The 23,622-nt window shown below is 41.1% G+C and overlaps 1 protein-coding gene across 6 annotated transcripts in view; it reads right to left on the bottom strand.

The window, feature by feature from the left end:
• Positions 1-296: 296 nt before the first annotated feature.
• The window catches only part of CBFA2T2 (CBFA2/RUNX1 partner transcriptional co-repressor 2), a 123,037-nt gene continuing 99,711 nt past the window's right edge, over positions 297-23,622 (bottom strand). For 5 of the 6 annotated variants that reach the window (XM_090064431.1, XM_090064436.1, XM_090064432.1 and 2 more), the window contains exons 4-11: positions 20,481-20,570; positions 17,614-17,795; positions 16,827-17,080; positions 15,994-16,079; positions 13,109-13,304; positions 9,072-9,140; positions 7,770-7,960; positions 297-3,489 (exon numbers count right to left, since the gene is read on the bottom strand). In XM_090064431.1, the coding sequence (XP_089920557.1) occupies positions 3,199-3,489; positions 7,770-7,960; positions 9,072-9,140; positions 13,109-13,304; positions 15,994-16,079; positions 16,827-17,080; positions 17,614-17,795; positions 20,481-20,570 (1,359 nt within the window). In that variant the 3' untranslated portion in view covers positions 297-3,198. The remainder of the gene's footprint in view (positions 3,490-7,769; positions 7,961-9,071; positions 9,141-13,108; positions 13,305-15,993; positions 16,080-16,826; positions 17,081-17,613; positions 17,796-20,480; positions 20,571-23,622) is intronic. The other variant, XM_090064430.1, reaches the window with a different exon arrangement.

Genomic DNA, 23,622 nt, shown 5'->3' with positions numbered 1-23,622 from the left:
TGGGGCCGAAGAAAAATATTTGTAGTTGATTACCGTACTAAAAAGCCAGCCTTCCTGAGTAGGTTTGGAGCTTGCCATTTGTGGGATTGGTTTGGGGCCCTTTGTATGTGTCAGTACACTGGCAGAGCTGCATTGACAGCTCAGCCTAAATTGGACATACCGTTTTTCTCTCCCATTGTTCGTGTTAGCCAAGAGGGTCTGTGGCACCATTCCTACAGAAACCTCAGGGATTCTGGCATCTTTTTTTTGCATCATAAAACTCTATTTCTTTTGAGAGAGACAAAGTAGAAGCTGTATGATGAATATAGTCTTTTTTATTGACTACTTTGAGTAGAAGAAACTAAATAACATCTGTAACAGTTTGGGTTCCTCTATACAGTACATTAAATAAGTTATGCACAGGAATGAAATATCAAATTCCTATTACAGAATTAAATGAACAAAAAATATAGAGAACTCAATCCAACATGTCTTTCCATACCAGAATTTCACATTTATCATTCCATTAAAAAAATCATTCTAATCATGACTGTTAGTATTCATTCAGTTACACTTTCATTAAGTTTTTTTGTAATACATTGAGAGCTGTTGAAGTTGCATGAAAACTATGGAAGACAGTCTATTTACAAACAATTCCTTATAGTGCTGTTTCTCTCATTCTTTTGGGCTTCATTTTACAGCAGTTGCCGTTAGGTAAATTTAACAACTTTATTATTTCAAAACTGTAAGTGCAGGGGATGCTGCAACTAATTGGGGCAATGTAGCTTAGGTACCTGAGGCAACTAAATGTTTTTAGGGGTTCCCATTGTATCAAGAAGATCTTTAAACCTCCCTGTGACTTCAGGGGGAGCATTGATTGTTTAGGGACTGCAGAATCCAGCTGTACATGACTAAGGACCATTTCATGAAAACAAATACTTTAGTTTCTTCTCTGTTCCTCCCCAACCCTGGATAAATTTGAGTTCTAAAAAGGCTTGATCCCAAACCAGGGGACTAGGACTCCACATATGATAAACTGCTTCTCTACAAATACCCGCAAACCAATTAGGAACAAAGGGAACAGAAATGAGAATTTTACACAGAATAAGAATAGTTTCCAAATAGGTTTCCATTATCCAGGAGGTATCAGCTACTTTTTTTTAGCTGATATAAACTGAACATACTTGTACCCAAACATAGCAACAGTACACACCCAGGGAAGGACTAAGTCCAAGTTCAGATTAGCAGGACATTAACAACAGTTTTCCCTCCCTGCCCACCACAGGCAAGCCCAATCTGTCCTTCCTTGAAGAAGCAGAAAAGTTGATATTCATCATGTTTCAGGAGCAGCCATTACATGCATCTGTAATCCATAACTGCAGCAAGTGGTTGACTTGTGATGAGTAATCATCTTCTGCAGGACAAAACTACAGGTTCCAAATATTATATTTTGGTGGCTTTCTTCAAAACCAGAAGATTTTTGGATTGAACTTTCCTCCTTTTGTTACCATTACATACCAATGACAGCCAATGGAGAGCTAGCTTTTTGCCTCTTGCCAGCCAAAGGAATATTAAGTACATCTTTGTTACCAGGTTCTCCTTTTTTTTTTGTTTTTTAAGCGATCACATTGAATTTGGGAACTATTTTCCTTGTTTGGCACCAATCCAAAGATCGCACAAGAAAAGTCTAGGTAACAAACGCTATTCAACAGTCAATGTTCTAGATCTTATTGGTATGCAGCATGAGAAATCTGTGTGAATCTTGAATCAAGCACATGCCAATTCCAGTTGCATTAGCTACACCTCTAACAAGCTCTTGTAGGGCATCTTTAGATGAATCCTCCAGGCAAACTCCGTACGCCCTGCATACACTGAACCAGTTTGGTCAATGCTGGACACATATCATGTCCTAGATAGAAGATTCCCTTCACATCCAACCAGCCACTTATAGCCAGTTTAGTAAAATTTGGACAGAATGTCACAATCCGGCTAGATTGCAATTGTCTAATTAGTCATCTTTAGAACAGCTTTAAATGCTGAACAAGATGATTAAACACTTCAGTGCAACCAGGTGTTAAGAGTTGCATCCCGGTAAGGAAAATACATGGCTGGAATTCAGGTTGAGCAGAGCTCTGCTATTTCCATTAGGCTTGGATGCTTTAAAAATTGATGTGAAATATAAAGTTCTGATTTTATTTTTAAATAGTTTGGCTAATATGCTTGGAAAGAATAGACTATAAATGATGCTTTGCAGTAGTATGAAGATTTGCTTAATAAAAACAAAATCAAGAACTCAAAACCCAACAATTTCCATGCAGTGGACAAGTGCTTTCTCCACAGCAAAAATAACTCTATGCACTCTGAAGGGGCACTAGACAACTATGAAATGTCTGTGTATGGTCTGAATTCAGTCCATGAATGTAGCGGCTCCTACCCAAACTGATAAAACACTGGACTGTCCGTTTATAGAAAGGAGTTAAAAAGGGGGCTATATAAAAGCAATCAACTTATCAACTCAGGTTTTGTGACTTAGATTCTTTCTTCAGCAGAACAGAATCTTCTTCTCTTCTGGAGTAACCAGTCCTTGCAGTCTCTCAGTCACTCAGACATGAGGGAAGGTGGGGAGAGTTAAAACCAAAAAAACCTGCTCATTTTACACTGTACTGGCAAATGAGAGTCTCCCATGAGGATACTCAGCTCTGCCAAATAACTGTTGGGGACTGCTGGCTTTGCTGGTGCAGAGCCATATAAGATGCAGTGTCCTCAAGTAAGTTAAATGCCTATCCAACAGGAGCAGCTGAGCAAGGTGACCATTCAGATAACCTAGCTGCCCAGCAGAAAGGAGTACAGCACACATCACCCTTATTTAGAACATCCCTAACTGTATGTGGCTAGCCTGGTTCTCTCACATGCCACTGCAAAAAACTCTTTCCATAAAGTTAAATTAAAATAAAAAGGGAAAGACCATAGTCCTTACAGTCCTAGTGATGTGCTTTCTAGATGCAAGATTTGCTAGAGACCAGTGTTGAGGCAAGGCTGGCATAAGTTTCTTATGAACTATAAGAGAGCATAACGGCATGGGAAAAGCCCCACAAACAGCCAGAGTATCAGTGTTCTAGAGTAGTTGGTATAGTTCTGACAAATTGTTGTGAACTGTAAGGGGGTTTTAGGTCTAAAAATAGGAAAATTAATAAAATGTACTAAACAAAACCTTGTTATTTAGAGTCCATTCGTGTCTATTGCTGTCACAGAGGCTGGGGTAGAAGATCGCGAGGTGGTTGCAGAGGTCTTCTCCAGGGCTGGACTTGGTACTCCATCGACTGCTTTGGCAGCTGCTGCAGAGGAGCGCCCTGTGGGCAGGGCAAGCGGCTTCACCTGGCTGTGTAACCCCTGTCCACAGATTCGATGATGCCTCTCCCAGTCTTTGTGTTGGCAGAAAGAGCCACAGTACCGGGCAATGTTGCATCCACTGCAGGTCTCACTGGCTTTGCGGCCACAGTTCCAACAGCTCTGAAAGATGGAAAACACTTTGCTGTACAATACAGTTCTGGAGGACGCTCACAGTTTTGAGGGCTGCAAAACAAGGGGTTACAGGACACGTGTAGAATTTTCAGGCACTGATTTGTCCAAGGAGCAATTAAAAACCCACCATCTCTTGCCATTTCACACAGGCTCTTGTCCAGGCACTGACTGCACTTCTGTGGTAAAACTGAAATAACCTGCTAGACTGTACCCGGTGTTGGCCCCTTTCATCTGTCCCAACTGAGTGCAAGCAACCTCAAGCAAGGAAATGAAATACTGCATATGCTGCTGCTCCTTTTTTCCATTTCCTGGTCTAAGCAGCAATGTTTCCCTATCAGCCCAATCCAAGCGCTCTTCACAGAGAGTACAGCAACACTGTATGTGCAACATTTGCCTAGTCCCCTGCTTAGCCGCACAAGAGATTGGAACAAGCTAATTTGGAAAATAAAAGGCTCACTTGAAACCTGTCTGCCAGGAGAAACGATTCCCGGAGTGTGGGAGTCCAATCTGGAAGATGAACAAAACATCTCTGGACACTGGAAGATGAGTCAGCTGGTGGGCTTACCATGTGAGACTGGTTTGTTATGCCCACGAGGGCAGGAGGCCAAAACTGGGAGCTCTGACTACAGCTGGTCATAGAAGCAGAGTTGGAGGATTAGCTTTCTGCAGCTGGACTTCTGCATTAGCAAAGACATACTGGAAGAACAAAGTCTATTGTGGAAAAGCAGCTTTCCGTGTGCTTCACTTTAATCCTGCCCAAAAAACCATATTTCACTGACCTCCTCATTTCTGCCACTTCAACAAAAAGCAGCTAAGAGACTAGGAAAGCAGCCCCTTGAGCTGTCCTGTGCAAGACAGCCACTTGTAAAATATGGCAAGGTACAAGTTAATAAGAGCTCTGGCAGCCCAGCGGATTTGAACCTCAGACCTTTTGGCAATATTTTTTACTGGCTTGTAGCAAAGAGCCAAAGCCAGCTAGTTGGTCCTGGAATTGCTCTAGAGTCAGCATGTAATGGAGATTCATCTATCTTCCAGGAGAGGCAGAACGTGAAAAAAAAAATCCACTGAAGTCTGCAGTAACTCTTGAGAAACTGGGTCACAGCTTAACATTTCTGCCAAAACCAGTTTGTTTTTAATCCATATTTAATGAATTACAGAATAAACTGGAGGGACTCTAGTGTTTAAATGTTGCTTAATGAATTATACACACCACAGAAGCAACACAGAAGTTAGAGAGAGAAAGATCTACCTGGGTTTTTGTTAAGTCTCCATAGGCATGTCTACATGTTTGCTTTAATGAACAGTAGCCTATTCTACTGCACATTCAAGTGGTGCATATAAAACTATGCTAATAAGCTAATGCGCAGTAGAATAGGTTACTGCATATTGTCACTTAAAAAGCATGCACTTGCACTACTGAGCATTAGAACAACCTACTGCACATGTATTTAGTACCTCATATTGAAGGTAATAAATTTAATGTGATTTAGTAAAAGTGCATTAATGCACATGTAGACATGCCCTGACCCTCAACAATCTAGTTTTAAATGCATCACCTCAGGGGGCTCTCACCACTTCCATGGAGAACACTGCACAATCTAACACATTTCACTCAGAAAATATACGCCTCAATATTTCAGCTAGAAATCCTTTTCCTAATTTCAACTTCTGTACCTCCCTAAGTACCTCCTTCCAGTTTTTCTATCTGCTCACTTCAGATGCTTGCTATATCTTTCCCTCATAGGTTTAGCTTGGAAATATATCTATATTAAGCTCTTTTAGTTTCTTTTCTTAATGGCACTGCATATTTATATAGCTCCTTCCATACTAAAGATTCCTTGAGAACTGGGTAAGCAGTGCCATTCAACAGTGATACGTTATTTACAATAGGTCTGGCAATAACCAGCCATTTATAGTGGAGGAATCTGAGTTAATGAGGGAAGTTTGGCCACATCCACATTTTTCAATAGCAGCCAAGATGTATCCCTGATGCCACTACAGAGAGCTGTCATAACAAGCCTCTTCAGACCTCCTAGTACATTATGCTCAGATATGATTTTCAAGCCCATTTTCTCCATGTAGATCCATGTTGCATTACAGCATGATCACAGAAAAGAAGTGTTTTGGACTACACAACACTCCAAGGACAAGGAGATGAAGGTCATATTATTTTCTCCCAAACACAATCATTGTTTCACATGAACTGAGCACCTAGCAAAGAACAAGTGGGGAACATGCTAGCCCACAGACAGGATGTCATTAGATCCTCCCATGGAAAATACAGAACCAAAACAAGTCAGACACAAATGTCTAAAATGTGCCAGAAGCCTAATAGGAACTGGGGCAATGAGGGCAGGAAATAAAGCAAAAGGACACCAAGGGACTGACATGCTCATGCTAGAGCTTGCAAAAGGCTTTGAAAACCTTTGGAAGAACAAGAGTTCCAGAAATCTAATTCAGCATCTATTATTACACAGAACTGGTAAGAGAAGCATAGTTCCTTTCTCTCTGGCCTTCCAGGCAATCAAAGAGTTTGTACTAGCAACTTGTCGTTCAGCCTTCACTTTCTAAACTCACCTCATCACAAATCCACTTCATTTATTAAGATATATAGTACTTTAGGGAGATTCTTCTTTAAAAAAATGCATCTCTGAAATGTAGCTTTGTTTTTTTTCTTTAAGGTGACTTGAATGGATCTCAGTTTTCAACAAAAAATTACTATCTGTCCTCCATTACCTCTGTCCATTTGCATTCAAATCTCCCTGATTATCACTGTGCACAAAATGCTTTAAGGGACCTATCACAGAAGGGAAATAAAGGGTAAGTAATTAGCATTAGAAAAAATCCTGGGTGGATATTGTTTGGTAAAAGCCTTAATGTTGGGGAGGGAAGAGGGGGTTAGAGAAGAGAGGAATCTAAGGTAACCAATCAACTGACTACTGGGAAGGGCTGGAGCTGTTACTAGTGGCAGAGAAATACTGGTGAAACCATTATGTTAGTCCTGCTTTTAATGTGATGGCACTGTCATGGCACATAAAAATCAGGAAAAGGAATCAACTAAACTATTCGCCTTACTGAAAATAAACAGAATTTGAAAGTTACAAGAACCAAATTTCCATGTTAATAGTATTAGGTGTTACTAGTGGCTAAGGTTAAAAATAATTTCTAAAACAATTTTTTTCCTTGTTGTTTCTCCCAGTTCTCCCTTTCTCATTGGCAGAATCAAAATGCACTCTATAAAACAGGCAAATATTCTGCTGGGTGTAATTCGTGTTTCTTTGGTCCAGGAAGGATCATCATAAATTAAAATTTCACACTACGTTGCTCAAGATTGTTGAGGCTCTGTTAGATTTTGTGGATCTGACTAAAGATAATATTATTGATACTATTTGTGCAGTGAAGTTTATCTGCTGTATAGCACGTGTTTTGTAAGACAATGCATAGTCCCGTAGCCAAGGTGGTAGTCACCACAGTGGTTTGCCCAGACAGATTGATGCCAGGACCAACTATTAAATAATGAGGTGTCTCATTCTGAATATTCATTTGGAACAAAGTGAGGAATCAAATTAGAATACTGGAGGATTTTAAACTGATTTAAAATACAAACCAATTTGTAAAACACAAAATAACCCCTTCACAGACTCCTGCAGACTGTAAAACAAATTAGTTGCTTAAGACTAGTTGTAGGCTGAGAAACTATTTGATGGGCCTCATTTTCCTTTTGCTTAATCCTGCATAAATCTGAAGCACCTTTATAGCAGATATAGTAAGGTCTGCGATTCATGATGATCCTTTTAGATCTTGTCTTTCAACAGCTAAATAGGTGGCCACCTGTACGCATTTCAGAGCACATCAAAAGTAATTGGGCATTTACACACATACCTTTTCATCACGTAATGCATTGGAGATCTGCCACTTGGGAGGTGTTTTAGTTCAAAAGTGCACCAGCGCCATTTTCTCAGCGCTGATGTGCATTTTGCTGCTTATACAACTGTAAGCGATGCAGCGCTGGGCACTTTTCAAAGTGCCCAGTGCCACGGTCCTTCCAAGTGCAAAAATGCCCATTATTTCTAGATTAAATCTACAGTCAAAGTCACTGGTAAAACTCTTGTTAGACTCCAGTACTGTAGATCAGTTTATTATTTGTTGACCAGATGAGGTTTTTAAAGAAGACTAATGAAATTTCAGGGCCCAATCCATTTCTGTACCTTTGAATCTCTCACCCTAGAACATGCCCTGGTGGTCCCAAGCCTACTTTGGCTCCTCACCTCCGTAGATTCTTCCTGCTCATTTATTACCAGGAAAGCATCCTCTGTAGCCTGGCGCTTTGCATCTGCAATGGTTTGCTCCATTCGAGCCCTCTCTGATGCAATCATTTCAAATGCTTTCTGCTCAGCCTCAGCAACAGCTTTCTGTACCTCAGACATGGCTTGGCGCTTCACCTCATTCACAGCTTCTTCTGGAAGGAAACAACAACCTTGTCAACCAGCTTCTCAAGCGAAAGAAGCTTTGGAGGGAAGAGACTGCAGATAGGAAGGAAAAATCTCTAGGATGGAAGCCATTCCCAACTGTTTAATTTTGGATCAGACACACTGAGGAGACAAGCAGATAAGAACAGTGCCCTGTGTCAGTGTACCTCAGCATGACCTGGAAATACCATCTTAAGAGAAAGAAGGTTGGTCAACTGAGGCTGCTTCCATAGAAGTGCAATTAGCAATCAAGACAGTTGGCACTACGATAAGCCTGACCACTGGGAACTTTACTAAACCAACCAACTGGTTCTGTACACCTTAGCAACCGCCCTCCAGATGTTAACTATGTTTGGTTAGTAGCCTATTAAGAGAAGCTGCTGTGAACCAATATATTGCTGTAAATCAAGGCAGGAGAAAAATCAAAAGAATGCAAAAAGAGATGCCAGAAAACTAAGCAGATTGAAGGCACAAGAAACAGAAGAACTGAGACTAGTTTACATAAAGCTGTGCTGCAATGAGTTTCCCCCATTTATTACTCAAAACCGGCATATTCAAGTACTGGGCACTGCAAGTTCAAATTCGCATTTTCTCAAGTTGCAAAAATGTGCGTCTGCAATGTCACCACACATTTCCCTTTCTGGGTAGGTATGTATCATGATAATTTCCAAAATGTACAAGCACATCAAGTTTATGTTTAGGTCAAGTTGCAGCAAGGGATGTTTAAGTTGGATATTAGGAAAAATTCTCTCACTAGTAGGGGTATGAAGCACTGTAACAGGTTACTTAGAGAGGTGGCAAAATCTCCATCCTTGGGGGTTTTTAAGGCCTAGCTTGACAAAGCCTTTGCCGGAATGATCTAGCTGGGGATGGTCCTGCTTTGAGCACGGGGTTGGATTAGATGACCTCCTGAGGTCCTATCCAACTCTAATTTTCTATGATTTTATGAACTTCACTCTAGCATGTAACAGCCAACAGGGGAACTGCACATTCATGGTGTTTTTCTACAACTGCTCTATTGCATTGGGCTCTTTGTTGTGTCATGTGTTTATTCACTTACCTCAAGGGAAATCTATTAAGTGACCATCCATAAATACTTACCAGCTTTTTTCCATATCTCTTCAGTGACATAGCCTGTCCCTGACCTGCTGCTGAACTCCCGCAGGGAATCTGTTGAAACAAGGGAGGGATTTAAGGATCACTAGCATCTTCTCTCTGGGAATTATGTTTCTTAAAAGCTACATTAAACCCCTCAGGAAAGCTATGAGAGTCCGTTTACAATATCTATATACTTAGCTAAAGCAACAATAGGCAGGGTTAATAGAGAAAATCAAAAGCAAGCAAAAGGGAAAATCTTCAGCTAAGCACATTCATCAAATGGCTAGATGATAAATTACATCTTTTAATTAGTGTCCTGCATAATTCATTGCACAGCACATTCCATTTCCATCTTCTGATATTTTTAAATACAGTGTATTAGTATAAAGTATCTCCCAAACATCTACACTGTCCAGTCATTCTGAACATCAATCTATATTAAGAATATCTTGCATCAAATATAGCACATTTCATTCACAAGGATCCCAAATTCAATCCAAAGACTTTAACTGATACATAAACATACTTTGGGATCTTTTAAAGCTATAGGTGTACAAAACTAAATACTAGAACAAACCTGGTGAGATCAAAGTGATAGTTGCTAGTAAAGTTTGCTTTTTTTGATGTCATGAACAAGAACATAAGAACTGCTGTTTACTGGGTCAGACTATAGGTCCATCTTACTTAGTAACCTGCATTACACAGTGGCAGAGAGTATGCTGAAATGGAGAGTGAATTGGGCATGATCCAGATTTTTTCCACTGTTCCTCTTTCACTCAGAGCCCCCAGCATTTAAGGCCAAGGAAGTTCTGATTTAGAGGCTGTACCCCTAACTCCCATGCTCAATACTTCCTAATGCAAATGCGTGATCAAACACACAGAGTATATTTACACTGTAAAGTATTCAGAAATCCAGTACTTTGGCTTTAATTCAAATCCTTATCTGGTACTTAAACAATTTTCTAATGAATGTCTAACTGAGCTCAGAGAAATAAAACTAGACAAAAGGTAATGGAAAGTAATGGAAGAGGGACAATTTCATATAATTCTTTTTCTCAAATTCTTATAAATCGTTGGAGGACATACTCTAAATAATTACATTTATTTCACTGATTGAGGTTTCTAATCTAACTGCACCCTCTGGCTTAAGAGCACTGAAATTAAAGAACTCAATATTTTGGCCCATAAAGAGAAAACAGATCAACAAGATACCTCTTCTTATGTAAATTTTAATACCTTGGTGCTGTAGCTATATTTATGGCCTTGACCTGCCTTAAACCACTGTTCTCCTCTGAAATGTGAGTATGTTCAATGTAATCTACTGTACTTAATAGGTCTGCTCTCCAGTTATAATTGAGTAATGAAAGGCAGAAGGATAAGTTGTCACCGGTTTTTATACTGCAGTTAGCCATACAGAGTAATTTAAAGGAAGGAGGTTGCCCAGTTTTGTTCCTCTTGCTCTATCCATAGGACTGTTTAGGCTGAACTCCTGGCAGTAAAATATGTATAACACCACTGAAGCAACAAAGCTACACAGGTGTCAAAAAGTGGAAATTTTGCGTATAGAACTATTATTGTCAATGGCAAAGAAAAAAAGGGAAAGAATCTGCTTGACTTTCAGAGCCCCTGTGAGTCTGGAAGGCAGTGAAATATAAAGACAAAAGCAAGAGACATTTTAAAAATAAAGTTGAACCTATTTGATCTGGAATTTGGAAGACAAACCAATAACCCCATTTTTTAATATGCCAAACATATTTTCAAAAAGAATCCTTGGTATGCCATTAAAGACAGTACTTCTGAATTATGAAGCGCGCCCAAATACTGGGCTGTATTTTCATTATTGCTTTAAACCGATTTAGTGTAGGATTTCTGAATAATGAAAATGTGCCTCAAAAAACAAATCAAGTTCCTTGTCAGTTTTTGACACAAGGTGATACTACTTTATGGCCTAAAAAATTACAGTGAAAATAGTTTCCTATACAGGCATACCTCGTTTTATTGCGCTTTGCAGATATTGCGTTTTTTACAAATTGAAGGTTTGTGGCAACCCTGCATCGAGCAAGTCTATTGGCGCCATTTTTCCAACAGCATTTGCTCACTTCGCATTTTTTAGCAATAAAGTATTTTTTAATTAGGGTATGTACATTGGTTTTTTTACACATAATGCTATTGCACACTTAATAGACTACAATATAGTGAAAACATAACTTTTATATGCACTGGGAAACCAAAAAATTCGTGTGACTTGTTTTATTGCGATATTCGCTTTACTGCGGTGGTCTGGAACCGAACCCGCAATATCTCCGAGGTATGCCTGTATTTTAGATTTAAAAAAGAGAAGAGAACATGCACTATATCTGGGGTACAACCAGAATTCAAAAAATCAAGCAGATATTCAGCTATCAACTTCTAGATTATATAACGCTTCCAAATTAGAGCAAAGTCTAATCTGGAAAATCCCTTTCAGTTTCAAAGTATACACACTATTTGCAGTTCTTTTCATTCACTTGCTATCACATGTATATTTCAAGGCATATGATACCATCTGAATCTGCCTTGCAAGAAGGGTTAATTAAATTTAAATCAAGTAAATTAAACACGGATTTATAATCAGGTTTTAAATCAGCCTGTAAGATTTGAGTAATCATTTTTAGTCTTGTTTTGCCTTTGTACCTGTTAGTAATTTTCCAAGAAGACTGTTTCATTGATTGGCAGCTATTAAAACATGATTTACAATTAAATATAGCCTTGACACTAAATTTGGTACACTATTTTGCTAGGTAGAAGGATGCGTACATAAACAGTATTTAAGAAGCTATATTGTTTAATATAAATATATTCAGAATCTTAATTTTTAAATGTATTATTATAACAAACACCACATTTCTTATTTCCTGGAAGAGGATTCATTTTTCATTCATGGTTTGTATTAAGCTGTATTTAAATGGAAAATGGAGTTCAATGCAAATACACTTATAAGCATTTCAAAATGATTTTATTAGTTAAATAAAAGTATCATAAGTGTGCTTTTTGCGGAAGGAAATCAGTGAATTTATCAAAACCTTTTTTGCACTTCAAACTAATCGTTTTACTTAATAAAGGAAAAATCATCTGTAGGCACCAAAACTTGCAAAATTTTAGAACTAGTAGATTTCATTTTCTGAAACTTCTTCTCTTTCTTCATAGATTGGAAGAGGAAAATTAGCTTTTCTGCTTTTGCATCTTCTAATTAGTTTCCCAATTATGAACGAACAGGTCATTCAATTGAACTACCTAAGTCAGGCCTAACTAGCAGCTGCAGGCTGTGTGCAGTCAACAAATGGTTAATATGCAGCCCAAAGCTCTTACCAGGCTGTTGTGTCTCTAGGATCCTCCTCCCTCAGCTTTCACTTCCTGTTCCCAGCACAGGTGGCAGGGCAGCAGAGCCCCCAGCACCAGGGGAGTCTGCAGTATGGTGCAGAAGTGGAGGGTGAGGAAGCAAGGGGGGAAGGGTGTGCAGCCCTGAGATAAACAAACAGGAGACGGAAAAAAAAAGACACTCCCTGCACCTGCAGAAGCAGCTACTAATATCCAAAGATGGTTTAGCATTTCAACAAACGCTGGGTTCAGGTGTTTGTTTAGCCAGTGAGCTCCACTGGATTTGTGGTCTGACTTCCTAAAAAAAAAAAACTTTACTGGCAAAAGTAAATTAAATGACTGATTAATGTATTTCACTAGTTATAGTCAGTTTAAACCTGAATAAAGGTTTTTCATGCTTTCACATAAATTGAAATAGTTTTATTTTTTAAAAGGAAAACTATATTCACATTTTAAAATATTTTTTTTAATTATTGATTTTTGTCTACTCTGCTTTCAGTGTTACTATGCAGTTTTTAGATCAGATGTCTGCTGAACCAAAGGGTAACATTTTAACTTTAGGTTTGGTCACTTCTCCACATCTAAAGGATGTTGCTACAGAACCATAGACTCTAGTGACCAGCAAGCAACCCCTACAATTTTCGTCACAGTACAACACAGCAACATTTCCCGCTGCCTCTTACCACTGCTGATGGAGTCAGAGCTCCCAGGACTGTGTTGCCTTGAGATGAGTTCACTCCCACCCTTCCGTGTGTCTGCAGTCTCACTATACCGCCTCTTCCAGTAGTTCAGCTCCTCCCGGTCAGCCTCTTGACAACGTCGTAGAACTGCCATGGACCGCCTAGTTTTCTCCACCATTTCCATGATGCAATTCAATGCCTGCGTGGGATGGAAGGATGAATATTCAGAACTGGGGAAAGACGACTTTATTTGTTTTCCTTCGTATTAGAGAATATTTTCTTAGTGCGAGCTGCCAAAATGAGAATTTACTTTCCCAGCAACTAGACCACTCTGTTCATGAAGAACTTGTGGCATCAGTTGCATGTAAGAAGAAAAGCAGAGATTCAAAAATTCCAGGAAAAAAACTAAAGAAGAGTATAATTTTATGTTGACTGTGACTGCCTCATTACTTTTGATACAGTATTATTCAAATAGGTTATGCAGTACCATCTTCAGATCCATGATGGTGGGTTCCTAGAAGCATAGTACTTATGACTAAAAGTTTTGGGTCACTGAATTCAAATCCACTGCTGCTGCAGACAAAGTTATTGATATATATATGAATGGGGTATATAAAATATAAATAAATCATCTAGATATTTATATAAATATAAGTAAACCAAGCTGCACTTTAAAAATAACTAGGGGGAAGAGGGGTGGTTATTTGTTTTTTTCCTGCAAATTTATATTAAGCCACTACTTTGCAAAGCAGAACTTTCTTGAGGCCATACAAGCTCAGCCTATTTCACATCAGGCATGCAAAAGGATGAAGTCCTAATATTTATAAAAATATACCTGAAAGGATTAAGTGGGAGCAGGCTGTTTTCAGAATTCTGGTTCAACATGCTATCATCACAAAAGCAAGGGAGAGCATGGTGTTTCCCATGGATTTTTCTAGCAGAAGGAATGTATAGCTGCTGATAAACTGGCATATCCTACTTACGGATAGGATTCATTTACTTGCTGTAATTTAGGATTCATTTACTTTCTTCAAATGTTTCTCTCTTTTATCATATGACTGTAACCCAAACTACCTAGATGATATGCCACAGAGTATTTTTTATGCAAATATTTGAAATTCTGTTTGAGAAATTTTCATTGCTTTTGCAGAATCTCATAAAGGGCAGTATTTGGGGTTAAATTTTCAGTTAGGCCTCTACCCAGCCTTTATTTGTAAAAAAAAAACCCATCAGAATTTTCTGAATACTTTGTAGCTGAAATTTACTAAAATGCCAGTATTTTTACACACCTTTTAAATTGTATTCTGCTTATAGATGCTAGCACCTTCAGACATTGGCCCCAATTAATATTCCACATGCCTTTGTTACTAACTGCACTTGTACAGATATTAGTCTATTCAAAGATGACATGCATGTTTTGATACACATGGGTATTTGCTCCTCTGTGGTAAATATATGTTACAGGACAACTCCCAAGTGCTTAATCCACCCAATAAAAGAGCAAACACAGGGCTGTAAAAGGTTCGTAAAGTCAAGCCATAGCAGCTGATGTTCTCAAGATCCCAATTTCAATACCATATATGCAAGCCAACATGACAGCTGTCACACAGGCACAAGTCTGTGCCACGTGGGCACATGTATTATTAGACCTTGCTTTACAAAAAGAACCAAGGAGGCAGTGTGCCACATTGCTGCTAAAAGCTACATTAAAAATATTCATTTTTTATAATTAGATGGAACTGTTACAATTCTCTCACATTGCTTTGTAGTGTCCATAAAATATTTCACCTCCTGCTCTTTTCTTCCTTGCAGAATGCTTTTTCAATTGCTTTCATAAAGACAAAGCCATTTGCATACTTTAGCCCAAACCCAGCTATTACAAGTAATCAGAGCTTTGTTAGGAACAAATTAGTGGCACCATTTAAATACAATAGGAATTTTAGTGCCCATGCAAGTGTGAAACTGATTATTGAATAGTACTATTCATATATCATAGTGATGACTCCTAGACAGAGCAGACTCTGATGAAACAAGTATGAGTTGTGAGACGTTCTATGCATAGTTCTGTAAAACTCTACTATTTAGCCTTAGGGCCTCCTCATGCCAAATGCACACTTGTATAGCATGGAAGAATGCTGGGGTCTTAGCTGTATTTTAGCCCATGCTTGGCAGGTAAAATGTTAGGGCAAACTGGCTGGACTGAGCAGCTGTGGGTGGAAGTGAAGGTGCTATGTTGAGATTTCTGACTGCTGCCACAGAGTATATTAAAAGATCATCTTAATGCTCATTACATATAGAAATATAGTAAAGCACAAAGCTTTATACCTGTGGCCAACCCTGTTACAGAGAAAACCTAGATTTGTAAGAACGATTTTCAGATTTTCTATTTAAATAGCATGGGGAGAACTCAGGGAGCACTAACCACCGCCCATTGCTTCCTAACACTACAGACTTCATAAGAAAGAAAGACAGCTCAGTGCAGAGGGGAAGAATGAGCGTTAGTCAAACCCAATGGTGAAACATTACATAAGAAGAGGCATTTCAGGTACTTTCTCTGTGTGCACTGAAGAAGAAAAGACTGCAGAAGAATTAATAAGAGCTACAGGAATCAGAAAGATCAGGAAAAAAACTGGAAGTGAGGAAGGGCAACTTACGTCCTCCTTACTTTCTACTGACTCTAGGTAAATAATGCGTGGGATATGTGCACCAACTTCTGTAACAGGTTATGCCTGCCATATCTACTGTCCACTGCCCAGATCATTCATAAAAATGGGCCACTTAGGAAACAGATTCATATCAGAATCATATAAAACATAGCAGCTATGACTGTGAGAGGGGGAGGAGCTTGGCTGTTGCATACCCAAAAGAATTCCACTCCCATTCCTTACATGATCAAGATGCTTCCATTCATCAGCCCACTCTCTCTCTGTTAAACGGTGGTCCACCAGTTCATCCTGATAGCCTCCATTCAAACCTGTTATGAATTACAGCCAGAATGATGATCAGATAGGATTAGTTCATTTATGAGACAACCTAGTTGTTACCTCTGAGCAGTACCACAGTGTAAAGGTTAAATACTACTACTAATAAAATGTATTTCAACAACAGAAGGGTGAATTTTCAAATGCGTCTAAGAAGTCAGGCAGATATCTCAAATGGTAGCAAAACATTATGACACAGGAGCCCTTTTTGTGCTTTTAAAATCCCATCCCAACATATTTTTATTTTCTCAACACAATAGAAGTTAAAATTTAAATGAATGTATTTACTGCCAAACAAAGCCAGGCAAAAAGGAGCTGGCCTAGCTGAAAAGTATTTGGAGCCTGTATTTGCTGTCCTGCAGGAGATAAAAGTTCTAGCTGCTACTTTGGATTTGTTCATCTTGAGGAGCCAGTTCTTGTATACAAAATTTCCCCTTAGTCCCCAGTCTAGAAAGGCACAACTAGAAATGCTGCAAACAGCTCCACTTACACTGTATTTCAAACAGTTGTGAGAAAGGGCCATCTCAAATATAGGCCCTCAAAGATGGATTTCCTTACAGAAAAAGCTTTCTGGAAAATACGCCTTTTTGGTTTTTTTGGAGGGGTAGAAATAGAAATACACCACTGTATGGTGCCCAGCTGTGCCATTTTATATAATGGACAACTCCAAAAGAATCCTAATGTGTCAGATATTACAAAACAAAGGGGGAATGGATTTTTTTGTTTGTTTGTTTTTTTACCAAGACCGCTGTGTCTGTCACGCATATCCCTGTGCTCAAGCATCTTGCTGGGATCTCTGTAAAGATGGGAAGTTGCAATATCTTCCAAGGTGTAGTGTTGCAGAGGAGGTGGGGTTGGGTGGAACTGTCCAGCGGCATTCATGAGTGGAAGGGTCAGAGCGGGACTGTGCCGAGGAGCCGGACTAATGGTGCACACTCGCTTGGCAGGAGGCTCAGATGGCAGTGGATCTCTCTCAAAACTACTGTCTTCTCTTCTACAAACAAACCAAGAAAGGCAGGTGTCTGTCAGCAGGAAGATGACTAGTTCAAGAATGGAAAGATCTGGGGTTTTGAAGCAAGAAATTTTTGTTTCCAATAATTTTTTTGTTTTCTAAAATTTATTCAAAGGAACTTTTAGTTGCTGCTCTCTAAACTCTAAACACTTCCTTTGCAAGGACTCAAAATGCAACTAACAGAGACTGAAAACAACTTTTGATGCAGAAGCTCTGCTGACTCCCAGAACATCCACCAGAACACCCTACCACACCCTGTGTGTGCCAATCCCCACAAAAAACTTTAGGAAGCAGCCATCTGGTCAGCCTGAAGAAGAAACTATAACGTTCAGCCCACAAGTTACTTTCCCAGAGATTCTCCTGAATAGTACAGCAACCTGGAAAGTAAATCTCATGAGCTGCAGCTTCCCACGCACAGAATTTTTTAGTTAGATTGGATGGAACTATGTTGGGCAAGCTGTTCTGGTAACAGGTTGACAGGTGAGGAGCTGAATAGAATATACAGTTCCCTTTACCTGTCTGGACTGTGTCTTTTTCCATTTCCATTCACCTCAATCAGCAGCTCAGAGGAGTCAGCTGGGGATGTGGTGTTTGTGTTGAGAAGAATGTGCTCATGCTGGGCCAGGTACTGGGATGGTGTTTGCTTGGCAGCTCGGGCACAATGCAGCAGCTCCCTCTGCAGCAGTGGAAGGTTGGCCTAGAAAGCAAGAGGCAGTTCAGCTTTGGACTGTAAGGTCAAGAACCTAGACTATGGTTCAACTCAAGTTACTGGTCAAGATACTGTGACTATAACCTCTGGTTTAAAATTAGCATTACCTCTTCAGTAATTAACCTTGCTGTTCATAAGAAAGGTGCTGAAACTGTTTGTAGAGGTAATACATACTTACGTAAAGACAACTGTTCTTGTGAGACCTAGAGATGGCCTAAAATTTGTTTCCTAATAAAAATAAGTTACACAAGGATCTTTCTGTGCTTTCATCACCTTAATCATTTTGAAGACTTTTAAATTTGAAAGTGGGACTTGATCAAGTCAACAGCTGAGCTCTGCTTTGTTTGTTTCTTTGGGTTTGTTTTTTTTTAAAACACATCATTAGACACAGTGGGCTATTATGTGGTCTGCGATATATACCCTAGTATATATTGATTGGGCTATCCTAGACTACTATATAAACATTTAGCATAGGTTTTATACCTTTAGCACTTCTCTAAAGCAGAGAAGATTCAAAATTAAATTACACTTATTGATTTTTTTTTGCTACAATCCATACTTTCTTTAAAACCACAGAAGATCCCTTCTCTAGGTACTCCTATATCCTCTGGTCAAAACATGTCCAACTCATTTGCAGAAAGTACTATGGAGTAAATAAGAAATAAATTCTGATACTTGGAGATAAGCAGTGAGGGAACTATGAATCTTGTGAGACATGTACCATATTTATTCAAATCAAAGACAAGTTATTTCCCCAGACACCACAGTGAAAAAGACAGCTTCACCTCAGATTTGAATACCGGCCCAGGACAGGCAGCAGCTCAACTCCAGATTTGGCCCTGGGCTTGGGGTTGAAGCTGGGCCCCTGTCCCAAGCTTGTCTGGTGGAGGAAGGGCTCGCTAGGTGGAGGGAGCATGAGGAAGACCATGAGGTGGATATAGGGGTGGGGGAACCTTGCCCCCACAATCCCGTCTCCTTTTACCTATGCCTGCCTCCTCAACCTCTGCCTCAGCGACCCCCTGCAGCCTAATTACATTACAGACATAAAAAATTATAACAAATTTATAATTCCTCTGTATAGAATCCACTTATTGGGAAAGCATCTTAAATTCAAAGTTGTCTTGCGTTTGGGTAAATACGGTATTTGGAAATTCAGACCTTATCAGGATGCCCATGGTCAAGTTATCATTTACACCTATGCTGGTCATACTGGGTCACAACTATTGTATTTTCTAGACTAGGGGTGGGCAGAATATGACCTGTGGGCCAGATCTGGCCCACCAACTGACTGAATCCAGCCTATGGCTGCCTCCATGGTGCGCAACACTCCTGCCTGCATCTGCTGGCCCAGGTCGCAACCAGTGTGCGCAGCTTCTGGGGGTGCTGTTCCTGGTGTGGCTGCAGCCAGCCAGCGGCTGCTGTGTTCCCCTCACCTCCAGCTGTGGCTCCTCCTGCTGCTGTGCCAATTGGGTGTGGGGGGAGGGGGCTCAACTGTGCAGCTCCAGCTCCAGCTCCCAGCTGCCTTCCACCTGTTCCATGCAATGACCAGCCACCTGCAGGCAGGTGGAACAGGTGGAAGGCAGCCAACACCTGAAGCTGGAGCCCATCCGCTGGGGCAGGAGCCGCCTGGCTGAAGCTTCCCCCCTCTGCCCACATGGAGTGGTACAGCAGAGGCAGAAGCAGAAAGAGGAGCTACAGATAGAGCCAAGACGAGCAGAACAGTCTCTCCAGCTCTGGGCCCTGGCCAGTGTATGCAGCTTCCAGCAGAGCAACTACAGCTGGCCAGCTGCTGCTCTGCTTGCCTCACCTCCAGCAGCAATTCCTCCTCCCACTCCTGCCCCTGTTGGGTCACTCTGAATGGGCAGGAAGCTTCAGCCTGGTGGATCCTGCCCCACATGCAGGGCTGTGGCTCCAGCTCCTGGCTGGTTTCCACCTGCTCCAACTGCCTGGCATGATGAGCAGCCACCCAAGTGGAACAGGTAGAAGGCAGCTGGGAGCCAGAGCTGGAACTGGAGCCCTGCTGCTGAAGTTCCCCCACCCCTCCCCATGGAGTGGTGTGGCAAGGGCAGAGGGAGTCACTGAAGGGAGCAAAGCAGCACCTGGCCAGCTGCAGCCCCATCAGAAGCTGTACTCTGGCTGGGGCTGGGCTAATGAAAGCTGCCTCAGGGGGGAGTGGGTGGGGCCTGGTCTGTTGCAGAGTGCTGCTGGGGCAGCCACAGGCCACACCATTTGGGCAAGCTCTGCTGCACATGCTCCCTACCTTCCCACACCCCTGGCCGGCTCCTGGAATCTAGCACCCAGGTAGTCCCTAACCCCCATGCCCCTCCTCTGCACTGCACCCCTCCCCCACACATCCTCAAAGCCTCAAGCCGCGACTGCCTTGCGACCTTGCCCCATGATCCTCACCTCACCCCTCCTCAAACACTGCTCACCACTTACTCAAAGCCCCATAGGGAGTTTTAGTGAGTTGCTGTACAATGGGAGTACGGGGGTGGGGGGTGCTGACCTGGCCTATGACAGCTCACCAGAAACTCCCTTGGACCCAAATAATTGCCCGCCTGTTCCAGACGGTCTTAGACTTTAAGTACAATTGTTCTACCACTTGAAAGATGAGCTTTCTGTTTATTGGCTCCCAGCAGATACATGCTGCCAAACATTATATGAACCCATCACCTTCAGAAATGGAATCACAAAGGGACGTAAAGGGAAGTTGGTAGCTTCTTGGAGCTTGCAGTGAAATTCTTCAATTGTCACTGTTGAGTTCTGTGAAAAGAAATGAGTAAAATCTATTTACTTCCTAGTTTAGTCCTTAACAAAATTCAGCGTGTGAAAGAAAAACACAGAAACCTGAAATTAAATTTTGCATCAGCCGCATCAAATCCTGCCATTCAGAGCCACAAATTCTAGGAGAAAGAAGCAGCAGTCACCAAAACAGGGACTGCTGCACTGGAAGGAAGGGGAAAATACTGACCAGGGGCATCCCCTCCCTTCGGCACTTCTCCAGATTCATGACTGAGCACGAGAAACCCTCTGCACCCTGAAGGCATTAGCACCCAAGGGGTTTCTTTTAACTTCTCCCCTCCCTCACCATCTGGCTTGAGGTAAAACTGCAGGAAGGAGCCAGCCAGACTCCAGCTGGTCTAAAAAGCTGCAGAAGCTGCCAAGACAGGAACCTTTGAGTATTTGGAAATCTTTTACGACTGAATGGACACCCTCTACCCTGTGCTGACTTAAAACCCTGCCCCCTCTCATGGTCCCTCACTTCAGCTTCAACCCATACCTGTCTCCTACCCTCTCCTCCACCACCCCATCTTCTTCAAGCCTTTCATACCTACTTGCCAGCCCTCTAACTAAATCCACACCCCACAGCCTTACCATGACATTTGCTGGCATCACAGTGTTCTCTGTCAGTGTGTTATACACTTGCCCCTACTCCATTTTGTCTATTTAGACTGCACAGCCCAGGCAGCAGAACTGCCTGCCACTCTAGTCATTCAGTATTCAGCATACTGGGTCCCCCTTTTTAGTTGGTTCTTGGACACTACAGTAATAATGTTGACTAGTCACAATAGCCAGCAGCAGCTTACCCTGTAAATGATCTATCACTTGACTGTCATATAAATAAATTGTGGAAAATGTCCTCAAATGGTGAAACACACACACTACTGTATTTTAGGTGGTGGCAGTTATCACCTCCTGGCAGCTGGTGTTTCTGTTCTATGGAACCATCACAGTCCAGTTCAATATCTGGCATTTAAAAAGCAATTGGAAAGTCTAATTGGACAGCATTTCACCAGATATAACAGAATCCTGGAATAAAATCTATTTCCTGATCTTCCAGAGTCATATTTCAGTTGGTTTCCATATGTGCAAAATTACATGTGAACAAACACCTGTGTGGTTTTAAATGTAAACACAAGTCTGCACTGGAGTTGTTTTTTGCTTCTGCACAAACACCTGGGTGCATGTTGGGATTTGTCTCTATCAAACCCTTGCTTGTGCCCCAGCACCATAGGTTTTGAACTTGCATTTCTGAACAACCAAGATGTTCAGACCACTGAAAGCGTTTGTACAATTTGTTATAATGTAAGCATATATGTGAATCCAGATGCAAAATGCATATGAAATATGCTTTCATATACTATAGCTGATATTCTACATTTAAGGCAGCTTGGAACTATTTCAGATTTCTTTGCTGGTGTTTCTGGATTAAAATATATGAGGCAGCAATGTTCTGCCACTCAGGGAAAATAGCCATAGCACACGTCATTTGCACTGCTTCATCTTCTAAAAAGTAGAAAGTGTTATGATGGACTGTATTCACTGAACACTTGCAATCAAATTTCTTCTGACGTTCTGTGAATCAGTGACTTTGAAGAAGCTTTTTGTGCAGCCAGATTGCAGCCAGAGATCCTCAAGGACTCAGAAGAGACTCTTCTGTCTTTAGAAGTATGTACATTCAACCACATGCTCCAGAGCTCCCAGAAATACCATGGTGGTCTGTATATATAAGGCCTAGCACTTATGTACAGTACCATTGCAAAAAACCATCAATCCATCCTATCAGCAGCCCTGTGAGGTAGGGAAACAGTCACAAATTTTCCACAGGCCACACAGCAAGCCATTGGCAAAGGCAGGATTTAAATTTGCAAGTTCCCGATACCTCATTCACCACTCCAGCCTTTAGACCATGTTGTCTCCCACAGCAAGGAATTTTTAAGTTTGATGACCCTGAGGTCTCAACAACAGTATTTAGTAAATAGTGTGCAGAATTGGCATGTTTTCATAAGAACATAAGAATCACCATTTACAGGGTCAGACCCTAGATCCATCTTTCCTAGTATCCTGTGCCACACAGTGGCAGGGTGTGGATGCTAAAGGGAGACTGAACCGTGTACAATCAGGGTTTTTCCTCTCCCCCTACTGTTCCTCTCTCACTTGTAGCCTTCAGTACTTAAGCGCCAGGAAGTTCTAATTCAGAGGTTATATCCCTAACTTCCATGCTCAATAGATACTGATGCCCCTTTCTTCCAAGAATCTGCCCAATCCATTTTTGAATCTGGCTAAATGTCAGCTTCCACAGAAGCTGGTGGCAATGAGTTCCATACTTTAATGATAAAGGCTGCAGCCATGTTGGTCTAAAAGTAAATGCACTCAGTGTGGTAGAGGTGATCTCTTTTCTTAGACCAACTAGACCAGGGGTTGTCAGGGAGGTACTTGAAAAGGCCCGAGGGGGTACGTGCAGGCAGATGGAGACGGAGCACCACCACACACCATCCCACACAGGCGCCCGCCCCCCCAACCCTCCCGTATGTCCAGCCGCTGGGGGTACACCAATTTGAAAAGGTTGACAAACCCTGAACTAGACAGTTGCAAATAATGAGACACAATATGAAAAACTTACTTTTGTTAGTTTTAAACTTACCATCTACTAGTTTCATCTTGTGAACCTCAGTTCTTACACTGAGAGTGTAAATAATAAATCTGCATTTACTTTCTCTGCACCATTTAGTATTTTGTAAATGCTTATTATGTCTCCCCTTAAGCATCTCTTTTCTAAACTAAATACGCCTAGCCTCTTTAATTTCTCCTCATACGGAAGCCCAGCATACCACTAATAATCCTTGGTGCCCTTCTCTGTACCTTACTTGGAAGCAGATAAGAACTAAATCTATCAACAGGCACACTCAGGAAATCATGAATTGTCCATGCCCTAGTTAGTTACAAGACATGAAGAGTGTCAACAAATAAGAGTGTACTTCTCAGGTGCACAACGGAGAAGTTTGAAGCTTGTAGTATGTATTCTGTGTACCCT

Source organism: Crocodylus siamensis, chromosome 10 (assembly GCF_052110815.1).
Source record: "Crocodylus siamensis isolate JL-2025a chromosome 10, ASM5211081v1, whole genome shotgun sequence".
Lineage (NCBI taxonomy): Eukaryota > Metazoa > Chordata > Crocodylia > Crocodylidae > Crocodylus > Crocodylus siamensis.
Note: the sequence above shows the minus strand (reverse complement) of the source record. Positions and strands in the feature narration are given on the sequence as shown.